The sequence below is a fragment of the Marmota monax genome, unplaced genomic scaffold (assembly GCF_021218885.2).
Source record: "Marmota monax isolate L192 unplaced genomic scaffold, Marmota_monax_Labrador192_F-V1.1 WCK01_AAM20220418_F8-fsc00031, whole genome shotgun sequence".
In the NCBI taxonomy this organism is placed as follows: domain Eukaryota; kingdom Metazoa; phylum Chordata; class Mammalia; order Rodentia; family Sciuridae; genus Marmota; species Marmota monax.
The window spans coordinates 7,279,533-7,295,339 of NW_026695197.1; the positions used below are offsets into that span (position 1 = coordinate 7,279,533).

The 15,807-nt window shown below is 40.5% G+C and overlaps 1 protein-coding gene and 1 pseudogene across 2 annotated transcripts in view; both read left to right on the forward strand.

Annotated features, from left to right (window-relative positions):
- Nucleotides 1-9,417, forward strand: part of Elp2 (elongator acetyltransferase complex subunit 2) — a 49,585-nt gene extending 40,168 nt beyond the window's left edge. For both annotated transcript variants that reach the window (XM_046428343.2, XM_046428341.2), the window contains 4 exons: nt 829-950; nt 2,641-2,774; nt 3,317-3,430; nt 7,451-9,417. In XM_046428343.2, coding sequence (XP_046284299.1) covers nt 829-950; nt 2,641-2,774; nt 3,317-3,430; nt 7,451-7,607 — 527 coding nt within the window. In that variant the 3' untranslated portion in view covers nt 7,608-9,417. The remainder of the gene's footprint in view (nt 1-828; nt 951-2,640; nt 2,775-3,316; nt 3,431-7,450) is intronic.
- A 3,227-nt stretch (nt 9,418-12,644) lies between these two features.
- On the forward strand, nt 12,645-14,380 carry LOC124082002 (growth arrest-specific protein 7-like; annotated as a pseudogene).
- Nucleotides 14,381-15,807: the final 1,427 nt, after the last annotated feature.

Genomic DNA, 15,807 nt, shown 5'->3' on the forward strand with positions numbered 1-15,807 from the left:
TGTTGCTAAGATATAATGTTTGGTAGGTTGGGTGTATTAAATGCATTTTCAACTCAATCTTTTCAGTTTAAGGTAGCTTCATCAGGACATAATACATTTGTAAGTTGAGAAGCGTATATATTTTCTTTTGCCTCACTAGTGATTTATTTCCTCACATGCAGCATGTGTTTTTTTTTTTTAAAGTTAAAATGTTATTAATAATACACGTATTAATTTTTTGTATCTTTGTGGATTATAGATTAATAGATCTACTCTCCTTCCCTCCTCCTGAGCAGTTACATGTTTTAGGTCTAGTCCATATAAGGGCTAATTTCATTAACATTTAAACGTTACATGAAAAGTGTTTTTTTTAGCTCTTCCTTTTTTAAGAACATTAATTCTTTTTTTTTTTTTTTTTTTTTTAATGCTGGGATTCAATCCAGCCCCTTATGCATGTGAGGCAAGCACTCTACCAACTGAGCTATATCCCCAGCCAAGAACGTTAATCTTTTTTTTGCAAATCTGGCTACTTGCAGAGTAAGGATGCATTGCTTCTGGCTTCTTCCATGGGCATACATTGAACTTTTAGTTATTGTTTGGAAGAAGTTTGTTGTTAGTCACTAGAATACTAGTCAGTATAAAAGCATCTCCTGCTCGAAAAACAGCAGCATGCCACAGCCTTCTGCTGAGCTCTCAGTTGCCTGGCCAAAAGTGAGAATATGTAAATAGATTACTGAATTGCATGATATATTTGGTACTTAAACATGAACTTTCTAAAAATTTAAAAAACAAAAACAAAAACAGCTTTCTGTGCTTTGTGAGTGAGTGATGGTTACATATTTTTTTCAGACCCAATTTTCAGTCTCTTTGCATTCACCAACAAAATCACTTCTGTGCACAGTAGAATTATTTGGTCTTGTGACTGGAGTCCTGATAGCAAGTATTTCTTCACCGGGAGTCGGGACAAAAAGGTAATTTTTAAAAAATCTAATATTCTTTGAAGTGTAAAATAACATTTTTATAAGTATGTTTGAATTTTTAAAAAATCACATAATCTTGCCTTTCTGATACAACTTTTAAAAATCAGATTATTTTGTGTTTTTTATATACATACATGATAAAAGCTTTAAAAAAAAACTTGTTGCATTCTGTAAATACTTGCTCTGGAATATCAAAAATATGAAAAGAAGACCTTTCAGACACTTGACCTTCATCAAATATCCCCAGTGGGAGAAAAATAATAAATTGAACGAATCAAGTCTAAGAAACTAGGGGCACAGGAGAGGGAAGGAGGGAACATACGTGGAAAAAAGTTTTTAGTTTTTCTGATTCATACTTCCATGAACCTAAACATTTTTCTATAATGAATTATTATGGTCCTTTTATTCAGTGATAAAAGAGGGGCAGAATGTGACCCAAACTTGGAAAAAACAAAAAACAAGCTATATGTTCTTTTTTTTTTTTTTAATAATTTATTTTTTGGTTATAGGTGGACACAGTGTCTTTATTTTATTTTTATGTGTGCTGAGGATTGAACCCAGTGCCTCACACATGCTAGGCGAGCACTCTACCTCTGAGCCACAGTCCCAGCCCTGCTATATGTTCTTGAATGTGACCTTTACCTTTGTCTTCTGGAAAATTTCCACCTGGCCTCCATTCTTTCCTTTTTTTTTTTTTTTAATCTTTAAATTGTCCTCTCCTTTTTCTGCACTCCTACAGACTGGAAGTGGTGAAGCAGCTTAGTGCTTTCTTTCCTCTCCTGCCCTCTACAGTCATAGACATGAAACAAATTACTGAAGCAGAGAATTGGCACGGACATGATGTCACTCACGTTAAATACTTCAGCATCAGCCACTCAAGCATCTTTCTCCAGATCACTACTTCTGTTCATTTGCCTGTTCCTCTCTTCCCTGGTGTTTATTTGCCTGTGCTATGCTGGATGCTGAGGAATCAGGGCTGCTTCTACCCTCCACAGACACACTTAGTAGATGATCCAGCCATAGCTCTCACATGTATCAGAGCTGCCAAGCAGCATTCATTGCACCTTCTCAGAAACATATTTCTACTTTTGGTCAGAGCTTGCTGCTCAGAATCTTGCTTTGGACCTGCAATTTGCAACTATTGTTCATTTCACTCCCCTTTCCTTTTCTTCGTGACTGTTCATACACCCTTAGGCATGAGCTTCCAGGGAATCCCCATTTCTTTTGAGGGGTACCATCAAGGCTAAGTCCTCCTGATCTCTGAGTTCATTCTCAGATGCAGAATGAAGGGCTAGAGAATTGATAAGTCTTCATAAATTTTGTGGTTACTTCTCGGGGAAGTGTTTATGCCCTCTCAGTAACGACATGACTGGTGGAATTTCACTGGATCAGAACTGATTTGTGAGTATAAAGACATATTAGACACCTCCACGATCCCTGGGCAGGACAGTCCATCTGTAGACCAACACACTTAGTTGAAGTCTCAAAGACTGGGGTCTGCTGCACTGTGTCTGTGATTCTGGAAATGCTCTGAAGTTCTGGAACATCAAGCACAAATATAAATGCTGAGTTTTTTAAACACCAGAGGAAATGTGTTTCACTATTCATACCATCAGAATTCTAATACATTGCTAGAAGTCTTGCAAAAAGAAAACTTTAACTAATGTGACCTGTCTGTTAGGTGGTTGTCTGGGGTGAATGTGACTGTGGTGATGACTGCATTGAACACAGCATTGGCCCCTGCTCCTCTGTCCTGGACGTGGGTGGGTCTGTGACAGCTGTCAGTGTCTGCCCTGTGCTTGACTCTTCTGGAAGGTTAGTCGCTGTGGTGGAGGGGCTTGGTTTTATATTTCCTTGAAGGGGATTTTTTTCAATATCATTTCAATTGTCATTTTAATTCATGGGTTCTCTTTGCTTCTGAGTTGCTGTTATTTTTAAGATGCTTATGTTTCTCATAAAATTTTTAAATTGATAGAACTCAGTGATTGGTAAAATACACATTAGGACTGTGACTCTAAGGGTTTTTATTTCACTGATAACAGGACTGTAGTGCCTTCTCTGTAACAAGCATCTTCAGTAGAACATGGGTTCCTACACCCAGTTTGGAAAACACTGGCTCATGGGCTTTGCCATCTTGAAGCAGAGTTAAACCTGTGTGCTCTTTCTGTAGAGAAGGGCTCCTTGAGGACACAGTACAGCAACACATTGTATCTTGAGTGGGCACCTTTAAACAGAGTCCTTTATAAGCCAGGGACAGTTTGGGATACTGTGAAGAGCTGCTTTAGAGTGATAGTGGAGATAACAGGAATGGAATTCATGCCGAATTAATCACTGTCATCCTCCTCCCTTAACAACAGATACGTGGTTGCAGTTGGATTAGAGTGTGGAAAGATTTGCTTATACACCTGGAAAAAGACTAATCAAGTTCCAGAAATAAATGACTGGATTCGTTGTATTGAAACAAGTCAAAGGTATTGTCTCATATTTGCTTCCATCAGATTTAGTAGAAATTACAGGGTTTTTAGTGGCAAATTTTATGCCACATTTCCATGGAGAGGAATAAAAACCTCTATGGTGTTTACCACTGAGTAGTACTTCTGGAAATTAATGTTTGTTATTATATTGGACTTTTTTTTTTTAAGTTTCCTTGATCAGATTGCCTGTTTACATGATATTGTGTTAACAAATAGCAACCATTTGAGATGAAAGTGGATTTAAAAAATTTTTTTTTGTTTTGTTTCTGGTGGTGCTAGGAGTAGAACCCAGGGTTTTGCACATGCTGGGCAAGTGCTTTACTGCTGAGCTACATCCCTAGACCCCCAAATAGTTTTCCTAATAATGTCTTTTAGAATTTCACTATACAGATTTTTTAGTAAAATTTGATACAAAATGTTTGTGATGTTTAGAAATATTACAGATTGTGCTTTGGTAGTCATGTCTTTATAATTGAAACTATATTGCCTATTCCATAATGGAGCAACTGCAGGTGCCCCACAGAATCCCATGACTTGCTTTCAACCACTGCAAGGGCTTCCTGAGCACAGGCCTTTACCAGCTGTGCACATGTAAACACCTGCTGTTTATAGCCACCTTCCTACACCTAGTCACCTAGATAGCAGAGAAAAATTTTAACTACTTTAAACCCATATTAGCCCTTAAAAATGTCTATACTTTCAATAAGTTACTGTCATTTTGTATCACATTTTGGTAGGATTCTTCAACCTTCATATATTCATACTGTCCTAAATATAATATCAAATACAACTTCAAATGACAGTATTGTGTTGAGGGTAGATGGCTTAATGGAGAGAAATTGTGAGCCTGTCTTTTACAAGATATTATATCTGGTGGAGCTTGTCTCCATGTCAGCCAAACATGTTAGTGCTCCTTCTCAATTGCATTTGTTAAAATGAGATTATGCCTTTTTTATCATATTCCTGGGCCTTCTCTCCCATCTCTCACGCTGATGTTAGCAGTTGACACAGTTCATGGTATTGGTTTGCTCAAGAGAGAAGAAATGCAGTGAAATTTGAAACTTTGAAATTTTCTCTTTTTCTAGGCTGCCCTCCCATCCCTTTTTCTTCTTTCGCCTTGCCTGTCCACTGCCTCTGACCTGGTACCCAGACCACTTCCAGGGCCCCAAGGTGGGACACTGGCAGGAAACTCCTTAGAAAGCACAGAAAGGGGATGTGTGTAGAATTTGGGGTTTTTTTCCCCCAAGATTTTTTTATTCATCAGTACAGTGACTTAAATTTGCAAGGTAGACTAATTCTTGACTTAATAATTGTATTGTTTGGATTGATATTCCAGTTACTAAATTTCAAGTTTTTGCTGGTAACGATATTCAAAGTAATATAAGCAACATTATCTTTTTGTTTGATACTGGGAATTGAACCCAGGAGTGTTTAACTACTGAACCACATCCCCAGCCCTTTTTTGTCTCTTATTTAGAAACACGGTCTCACTGAGTTGCTTAGAGCCTTGCTAAGTTGCTGGAGCTGGCTTTGAACTTGCTGCCTCAGCCTCCCAAGCCACTGGGATTATAGGCATGTGCCACCATACCTAGCAAGCCACATTGTCTGGGTTGGCTCTCCAGACTCCTTATCTTTTATTTTAAATTATTTTTTTGTGGTGCTTAGAATTAAACACAGGGCCTTAAGCATGTTGGGCAAGTGCTGTACCACTGAGCTTCTGCATCCCCAGGCTTCTATATCTTTTAAATGTGATATGTTAACATGTTAGGTTTAAAGGAAAATACCAAAAGAAAAAAGAAGCACATCATCTTATATAGCCAAATAAGTATAGTCCATCAAAATAATTCTCCTGAGAAGAAATATGTATGTTTCTTTCAGTGATGACATTTTTTTCATTCTTTTAATGAAATGAGATTACTTTAATATTGATCAATAATAAATGAGATTCCATTGATGTTGCTGTCACTTAAAATGGTTTTGAAATTGTATTCAGAACAAGAGAATCTGTGATACAAGTAAATCACTTATAACATTATACCTTATATATATTATATTTTTTTTACTATTAAATTTTTATAACTTTATTTTATTTATTAATTTTTATGTGGTGCCAAGAATCGAACCCAGGGCCTTACACGTGCAAGGCGAGTACTCTACCACTGAGCCATAATCCTAGCCTCTATACCTTTTATATTATTACTTATTTAAATCTTTTACTTCTTTTTTAAGCTTGCCATTCATATTTATAAAGCTTGGTATTTGTATTTAAGCCTCCCATTCAGATTTATTTGCAAAACTCACCTCCCAGTCACTTAGCTGCTTTCAGTAATCAAATTCATCCTCAAAGGAAGATGAGCTTTCAGTGAGTACACAGGTCAGTCTCCATATTATGAAGCATATCTTCTAGAAGATCTCAGAAAGCACTGAGGTCAGTGGCATTATTAGACTAACCACTTGCAGAGCCCACAGTCATTTGGTTGCCTAAGTTCTGGTGGGCTTATATGAAAAAATGTCTTTCATTACTTTGAAGTTGTACTTCATTTTTACAGCATCTGAATGTGAATTTGTGTGCTCTTGTATTGTTTTCAATATTCACTGCCTTAAAACCTATTTAGGTTTTTCACTTTATTTCTTTTTGGTTTTAGGTTCTACTTGGTAGGTTAAATTTATCAAGGATATTTCATTTTCACAGTGATTTTAATCTATGTTTGATAACATTCTAGATCTGCCTTTTGAGGGACCCATATGGGATGGGTAGGGAGCATTAATATGATCATGACCAACTTCATGCAATTGGAGGGCATGTTGAAAACCATTTTATTATTATTTATTATTATGCAGGTCATTGTCTTTCTTTACCCAATAATAAAAATATGAGTAAAAGTCCCTCCATTTGTCAGGGATGTCAAAAGGATAATCTAGAATATATTGCAAAGTTGAAATTTTAAAAAAAAAATTACTTGCGGTAATGTTATTTGAAAGACTGACTTTAATAGTCCTTTCATGAATTTTACTAATCATTAAAACATTTGACAGAAATTCATTGTCTGTTTCTTATTCTTTTTGGTGATATCATTGGCCAGTAAGTAAGACTATGTTTTAATAATTTTAGTCTGACTGATTATTTATTTTTATGTGTTGCTGAGGATTGAACCCAGTGCCTCACACGTGCTAGGCAAGCACTCTGCCACTGAGCTTCAGCCCTGGCCCTAGTCTGACTGATTTTTAATAATTTTTATTGGAAGACTATAATCATATATAATAACGGATTTGTTGTCACATATTTGTATGTGCACACAATATAATTTGGTCAATTTAATGTGACATGGTGGTTGAGTACTTATCTAGCATGTGCAAAGCTCTGGGTTTGATCCCCAGCACTGCAAAAAAAGAGTAAGCAGATTAAGATATTTTTTAAGTTAAAAATAAAATTGCTAAAATATTAGTGAGGTATTTAAAAACATGTACATTTAATTTTCAAATTTTATTTTCATTTATGTAAGAGTATACTAATTAAATTAACATGTGGGTGAGTACCCACTTGTTTTAGTCAGCTGTTTTGCTGCTGTGACTAAAAGAGGAAAAGTTTAAGGGCTCACAGACAGAGGTCTTAATCCATAGAAGGCCGGCTCCATTCTTTGGGACTCCAAATGAGACAGACATCATGGTGGAAGAATCTGGCAGAGGGAAACAGGTCACATGTTGATCAGGAAGCAGAGAGAGAGAGAGTCTCCACTTTCCAGATAAAACATATATACCCCAAAGCCACTCCCCCAAGTCCCACCTCCTGCATCCACAGCCTACCACTTCAGTTATCACGCAGTTAATCTCTAACAGGGGATTAATTCACTGGTTGGGTTGAGATGCTTATAATCCAATCATTTCTCCTCTGAACCTTCTTGCATTGTCTTACACGTGAGCTTTGGGGGGATACTTCACATTCAAACCATAGCACCAGTAAAATATTCTGTAGTCATGGCATACATTAATTTTATGATTTCTTTATCTTGGTTTTAGCCAAAGTCATACCCTTGCTATCAGAAAACTGTGCTGGAAGAATTGCAATGGAAAAGCCCAGCAGAGTGAAGGAGAAGGTGCTGACTGGTTACACTTTGCGAGCTGTGGTGAAGATCACACTGTGAAGATATACAGAGTTAACAAATGTGCACTGTAATGGGCTTCATTATCACATGCTTACAATCATTGGTGTCTTAAAATGTTTATCATGTAAATAGATCACCTTTCTTTACCTTCACAATTGAATCAAGTTTCATTTTTAAGTCTGAAAGCAGTCCTTATTTAGGTCCTAGATCCTTTGAAATTGATGAAAGCTGTACATCCCTTTCCTTGTTATAAAATTTATATGTATATTTACACATACCTAAGACCTTTATTCATACTTTCAGAGATTCTTGGATCTACTTTCCATAAGTCCCAGATTAAGAACATCTGGGGCCTGAAGTTGTGGCTCAATGGTAGCGCGCTTGCCTAGCATGTGTGAGGCACTGGGTTCGATCCTCAACACATCCAAATAAGTAAAATAAAGATCCATCAACAACTAAAACAAATATATTAAAAAAAAAGAACAACAGCTATACTTGATCACATTTGCCTGGTTTTGTGTTATTTTGGGGCCTTTTCATTTACCCCTCTGAATCTGTTTTGTGTTGCTGTAACAAAATGCCTGGTGCTGGGTACTTTAAAAGAGGCTTATTTAAATCAGAGTTCTGGGATTCCAAGAACATGGTCCTGAGATCTGCTTGGCTCTGGTGAAAGCTTCATAGCAGATGGAATAATAATGGTGGGAGTGTATATGGAAGAAAGAGGTCATTTGTTGAGGCAGACAGAAAGGGAGATTCAAGGAAGGTGCCAGACTTGCTTGTAACAACCCAATCTCATGAGAATACACTCGAGTGAGAATGTTCTCCTGTTAGAAAAGTATTATTCTCACCTGCCACTTGGCCCCACCTCATAAAGGTTTCAGCACCTCTCAACACCACCACCCTGGGGACCAAGCCCCCAGCACATGAACCTGTGGGGAACACATTGGAATCATATCTAAACCATGCATCCTCTTTGGGATACATCATATTTATTACCTTCTTCAGAAGGTAGACATAGAAAATAAAAAGAGACTAAATCCAGATTGTTCAATTTTTAACATTTTTTTGTAAATAAACATACCACACCCAGTGTGCTAACTTGGACTTGACCCTTTCTTCCTAGTATACACCAGTTATTCTAGGAATTTGGCAAGCAGTCATAAGTTTGAACTACAGCCAATCCTTTATTCTTTAAAGGTACGTAAGTTCTGCTTTTGTGGGTTTACTTAAAGTAGAATATTTGGACATTTAAACTTACAGATTTAGGTTTTGAAAAATAGAGTTCTGAATCATCTGAATGTATACAGTAGCTGAAGCCACGAGAGGGTAGAATATTTGTGCCTTGGGGAGGATGCTGAGGGAGGACAAGGGTGCCAGAAATGATCTTGGAGTGCCAGCTGAAGGTTAGAGGCAGGCCAGGACTGTGAGATATGAGGATGGGGGCTTGAGTCTAGCCTTGTTGGAACATAGAGTCATCAGGCAAATTCAGTATGTTGAAAAAAGGAAGGTGAGAATTTTGTGCCATTGTTTAATATGATATTTTGCTTTCAAAGGTGTTCAGTTGTGTTTTCTAGATGGAGACTTTTAGGCCTGTGCTATACAATATTTCTAGTTCAATAGTGAGCTACATATGTAATTTTAAACATATATAGCCACATAATAAATGGAAACAGGTGAAGTTTATTTTAATATTAAATTTACTGTAATACAATATATACAAAACATACTGTTGACCCTCTCTATCCATGGGTTCCACATAACATGGATTCAACCAACCACGGATTGAAAATAGTAGGAGGAAAAATTGCATCTCTTCTATGCTTGTGCAGACTTGTCTTGTAGTTATTCCTTAAAAAATAAAGTGTAACAACTATTTACATAGCATTTGCGTTGTGTTAGGCATTGTAGGTAATCTTCAAGTAATTTACAGTATGCAGGAGGTTATATTCAAATATAGTACCATTGTATATAAGGGACTTGAGCATCTTTGAATTTTGGTATCTGCTGAGGTTCTGGAACCAATCCTCCACATATACTGAAGGGCAATTTTATAATCACATAAAAATTATTTATGAACTATTTTATACTAGGGGTCTGTCTCAGTGCAAACGAGCCACATTTCAGGTGCTCCATAGCCACATGTAACTAGAGGCCATCCATTCTTGGACAATGTAGTTCTAGTCTATTTTCATCTCTACAAACTTGCCTTATACCCTCAGCTCTGTGTGTGTGTGAGAGAGAGAGAGAGAAAAAGAGAGACCAGAATACCCTGCCCTGCAAGATGCCATTTCTGTTCTTGTTCACTGAAGAATTTTTATCTGCATTGTCTCATAGGGCTTTGTTCTGACCTAAGTGCACACACAATTCCAGAGCAGATTCAGTGAACTAACTTAGGCTTTTAGAACCTTTAACAGCCCAGAACTCAACACCTTAAGGTTACCTGAAAGTAGGCCTTGCCTTCCAGAGACTGAGTTTCAAAGCTGACAATTTTCCAAAGTTGTACTGAAGCATCTTCCTCAGTAATCACGTGTGTAATTCCGGTTAGTAAGCATTCAGAGGACTTGCTATGCACTGGGGCAGTCTGCATAATAATTCATGTGAATTCTACACACTCATGTCAATCTACTAATGACCACCTTTTGAATCATATTGCAGTAATTTGTAATATCTAAAGCAAAAAGTTTGGAAACTTCACTCTGGAGGAACTGAGGTGTATTCTAGAATCCCCAGCCTGTACTTCCTCTTATCTCTCTCTCCTTTCTTAGCTTAATTTACAGCATCAAATTTCAGATTAATGCCAAGCACCAGACTAAGCATTGCTGTTTTCTGACCTATGCAACTTTCCTAGATAGAGGAGAGGTGTTTGGATTGTTTTGAGTGTCTGTTTGCTTTGGACAGCCAGCAACCAAATCACGTCTCAGTAATTTCAGAGGAAAGTGGAATTGATTATTAAGTCCAAATGGAGAATGTGGGAATTGGAAAAGGAAAAGCACAGAATCATTTGTGGCAGCATGAGCAAATCCTGGGTTGTCTGTAATAAGACCCTATTGCTAACCTGCTTTCAGTCCCTGCTGAGCTGTATTTTAAAGGTAGAAAGGGAGAGAGCTTCTGAATGAAATTTTCTTGGACAGCTCTTAAGCTTGATAGAGTTACCTGGCAGGCCGGTTCAAAACTGATTGCAGCCAGTCTTGGTGATGCATGCCTGTAATCCCAGCAACTCTCAGGAGGCTGAGGCAGGAGGAGGATCACAAGTTTGAGGTCAACTTCAGCAATTTAGTGAGGCCCTAAGCAACTTAGGAAGACTCTGACTCAAAATAAAAAAAAAATAAAAAGGGCTAGCCATATAGCTAAGTGATAAAGCACTCCTGGGTTCAATCCTCAGTACCAAAAAGCAACAAACAAAACAAAGAAAAAGAAAAAGCTGATGGCTGGGCCCCAGCCCCCAGCCCCAGGGTTCTGCATTCACTGTCAAAGAGAGGGCTTGAAGATTTGTATTTCTCTCTAGTTGCAAGTGTCAGCAGACTGGCAACTGGAGTGTCAGGACAACCCCATAATTCTCAGGCCTCAAGCCAAACCTAGTAAATATTGATCTCCAGGGGTAGTGTCCAAGAATCTTTTTCAACAGACTTTCAGGCAACTGGATACACCCAAAAGCATGAGAAGCACTGTAACACAACTTGTAATCTGCTAGAACACACTACAACATCATGTTTTGACCACTGCCTCTCATCACTCCTCTGGATGGGGTCACTATCCTGGAATCTTTTCTGTTTGAGGCTCTTATTATTTTGGTATATACACATAACTGTGGCCCCAGAATCTACATGGCAGCCTCAAGGACATTTGCAGGTGAGTTGGAGCAGGGTGCTATGTGCCTCCGTTGCTGGTGGTGCCCTGATTTCATGTGGTCCTTATTAGTTGCTCAGGTTTTTTGTCTTAACAATGATGGAACACCTCAAGCTGCCAGCAAACTGAGGTGAATTTAGAGTTCTTCAGCAACAGGAGCATCCATGTACTATGTCTATGTAGAAAGGACCACATCTAAGAAGACAGGCTTTTCAGGGACAGGCTGGTTTTCTGGGAAGGGAAACTTGGTAGATGTGGGAACAGCTTCCAGGCTACTCCTGGAATTATTGACTGAAGTATTCACATTAGTTACAGGATTTCAACTCAACATTAAAACCAAAACAACAGAGAAGCAACTAGCAGACAAAAATGGGTTCCCTTAGGGTTAAGCTCAGTGAGGTGATTACAGGGAATCCAGGACCATGGTGAGTGGTTTCCAGCAGAGGATTGCTGAAGACTCCAACCACCAGATCCTGGGTAGGCCTGGGCCTGCTGTGGGTAGGGTGACAAAACTAAATGTCTATGCAGCCCTTATTAAACTAGGCTACTAAACGGTGATGGAGGTTGCCCTAACCAAAATGACATGACTAACAATGGGCCCTTTCCTATCTTTCAGAAACATTTCTGTAGTGAACACATGTCCTGAGTATGCCTTTGTGGCCACATTTCTCATTTCTATGGCAGTTCAAAAATGCCTTTGAAAAACCAAATATTGAACTTTAGTCATTGATGTGTTTACTGAAGTTCCTACAGCAATTTTACCAAGAGGTCTGCAACTTTGAAGTACGCAAAAAATCAGAATGATGGCTGGACAGAAAGACACATGGACATTTATGCAATGAAGCAAGTACCATAAAATATTAGAGGTAGTTTTTGTACACGCATATTCATAGCAATATTATTCACAATAGTCAAGAGATGGAAGCAGCATAAGTCTCCATCAGTGAATGAATGGATCAACAATATGTGGTATATATGTACTATGTTTGCATATCAATCTTTAAAAGGAGGGAAATTCTGACATGATGATGGATAAACCTTGAGGATGTTAAGTGAAATAAATCAGTCATGAAAGATAAATACTGTATGATTTCATTTATATGGTACATCTAGGGTAATCAAATGCATAAAAATAAAGTAGAATGGTAGTAGCCAGGGGCAAGGGTGTGGCAGAGGAACCTGGGAGTTGACTGTAGTGTTTCATTTTTGCAAGATAAAAAAGTTGTAGAGAGTTCATCCATCGTCCTTCCTCCCTCGGTGAGCCTTCTGGGTCCTGCAGTGTGGCAGAGCCTGCAGAAACCAGAGCCTGGATCTGCGAGTTTCTGGAAACCTTCAGGGACACTTCAAATCGACAGAGTAGAAACTATCCTGCCTCAGATCCAGACGGCCAGATGGGAAGACACACAAACAAAATGAAAAAACAAGGGAATAAAGTGCTCCAAACAAACCAAGCTGCTCCCATAAGAGAATCCATCGAAGAAATGTCAGAGAAGGAGTTCAGGATGTATTTAGTAAAACTGTTCTACGACTTAAAGAATTGTATAAGAGAGCAGCTACAGGAGTTAAGCAGTAAAATAACAGATTCGCTTCAGGAGATGAAAGATCACTTCTGTAAAGATATATTAGAGGTCCTGAAAAGAAATAAAGAAGAAATCCTTGAAGTGAAGGAATCACTAAACCAACTTAAAAGTTCAATGGAAAGTATCACCAACAGACAAGACCATTTGGAAGACAGAACCTCAGGCAATGAAGACAAAATATATAATCTTGAAACTAAAGTTGACCCCACAGAGAAGATGATAAATTGCGTGACATTCCCTCACCCAGACACCATGCCTGAACAGCAACTGCTAAAGCCAACCGAGTGGAGCTACTGTGACTACTTCTGGGCTGATAAGAAGGATCCCCAAGGCAATGGCACAGTGGCTGGGTTCGAACTGCTGCTCCAAAAGCAACCGAAGGGCAAACAAATGCATAAAGAAATGTCTGAATTCGTCCGAGAGAGGATAAAGATTGAAGAAGAATATGCAAAGAACTTGGCTAAGCTCTTTCAGAACTCCTTGGCTGCACAGGAGGAAGGCTCCTTGGGAGAAGCCTGGGCCCAGGTGAAGAAGAGTCTGGCAGATGAAGCAGAGGTTCATCTCAAGTTCTCCGTCAAGCTTCACAGTGAGGTAGAGAAGCCCCTAATGAACTTTCGTGAGAACTTCAAGAAAGACATGAAAAAGTATGACCACCATATCGCTACGTGTCAGTGGAGAAGGCTCAGAAAGCCCTCACAGAGCGGCAGAGAGACCCAGAGATGAAGACACAGCAGCTGGCGATCAAGCTGAGCAACAAGACAGAGGAGGACATCAAGAAGGCACGGAGAAAGTCCATACAGGCTGGTGATGACCTCATCCGTTGTGTGGACCTCTACAACCAGGCCCAGTCCAAGTGGTTTGAAGAGATGGTGACCACCACTTTGGAGCTGGAGCGGCTGGAGGTGGAGAGGGTGGAGAGGATCCGGCAACATCTGTGCCAGCACACACAGCTGCGGCATGAGACAGACATGTTCAACCAAAGCACAGTCGAGCCTGTGGACCAACTGCTTCGGAAAGTGGACCTGGCCAAAGACAGAGAGCTGTGGGTCAGAGAGCACAACACAGGCAACATTCGCCCCGTGGGCATGGAGATCTAGACACGCCTGTGCGGCCCCGGGGGTCCTGCCCAGGAGAGGGGCTGGGGGTCCCGTGGAGAGGGGGTGGTAGCTCCCGCTGGGTGAAGCTGTCCTCCCACCCACTCTCCTGTCCACTGAGGAGAGAGGAGAGAGCTGGCAATTCCAGAAAGGGTGATCTGGATGGCTCAGCTGGGGAATCCCAAATATTCCCAGGCCAAGAAGACAGACCTGCAACCCTGCCCTTGTCTCCAAGTCTGAAGCCCCCCCAAACCCCGTGCCATGCTCGTTGCTCTGAGAACAAACTGAGGCTGGAACTTTGTGGTCCCTGCTGAGTTCCATAGGGGTGGCCATCAAACACTTGTGCCCTTGGATGCCCCAAAGCCCATCCTCCAGCTGGTCCCTTTATCTCTGGGGCTTTGGAAGATCAGGGAAGGGCTGTCTCTGCCTCCAAGCCAATGAATGTCAGGATCAGAATCATGAATAGAAGGCGCCATCAGCTCAGCCTGCACCTAGAATCCTTTACGGCCCTCTCTCTATTTTTCTCATTGCGTTCTGGGAGCCCAAATCTGGCTTTTCTTGGCCACTTTTCATCCCCATGGGTCTTGGGAAGGCCTGTTTTCTGTCTTCCCTGACCAACCCTGCCCAGAGAGGTCAGGATGGAACTACCTCATTCGGCAAATTAGCCCCAAGTCGGAGCATTGAATCACGGTTCCTATCAGACCAGGCATCATCTCTGAAGTCTCTGGAAAATCCAGATCCCTCCATTCCTCAGCTGTTTTCTCAAGGCAGTCCCCACCCCCACCCTGCCACCCCTGCCCAGCCTCACTAGAGGGAGCTTTCCAAAGTTCTCCACCAGGGAGACCTCCTTCAGCTGTGTGCATGTCCAAAAGCTTTGAGAGATGGAGATGAGCCAGAAACCACATGGGGTCTGTCTCCCATGGTGTCCTGTCCAATACTGGGCTACCCTGATCCCCGCTCTCCCAGGCTGCCCACCAAAGGCTTGATAGGGCTAGGTCAGTCCCACATGGGAGACAGGTTAGGGCAAGTCTTTGTCAACTCCATCTGCCTATGCATGATAGGGTTTGGACTGCTGTCCCTTGTATGGGCATTGCAGACTCTCTCTCTCATTTGCTATCCAGGTGTGTCCTGCCACCTGGGCCTCCAGCTCCTCTGAACTTTCCAGAGCCCTGCACCGAGCCTTTGCTTGGTGCCAGCACCTCCTTTCCCTCTGTCCATCTTCCCTGGAGAAGCCTGAGCCAAGCGTGACTCGGGAAGCTTTTCAGCACTACCCCTGGGTTCAGCCTGCCACTTTCTTTCTCGACTACAGCAAACACCATCTACCCCATCTTAGCCTAGAGAACCAGCCTGAGGGGGCTGGGAGAAAAAAATTGACGCAGTGAGCAAGGAACAGCTTTTAGCCAGAAATCCCTGCTCTGAGAGCCCATCTTCATCTTTCCCATTGATGGCTTTTGGCTTGATCTTTCCATCTCCCATGGGGGCAGAATTCTACAAGCACAATTCACTGATCGTTCCCTCAATTTAACATTGCTAATAATGGATGTTAATCTTGAATCCTTCAGCATCTCTTCCATTGAATTAGAATGGCTTTCTCATAGTTTATTTTAGAAAGATGTTCAATATACTAAAGCAAACAAACAAACAAAAAGTTGTAGAAGCCAGGCAGACCTGTAATCCCAGTGGCTCAGAAGGCTGAGACAGGAGGATTGTGAGTTCAAAGCCAGCTTCAGCCTAACCAACTCAGTGAGACC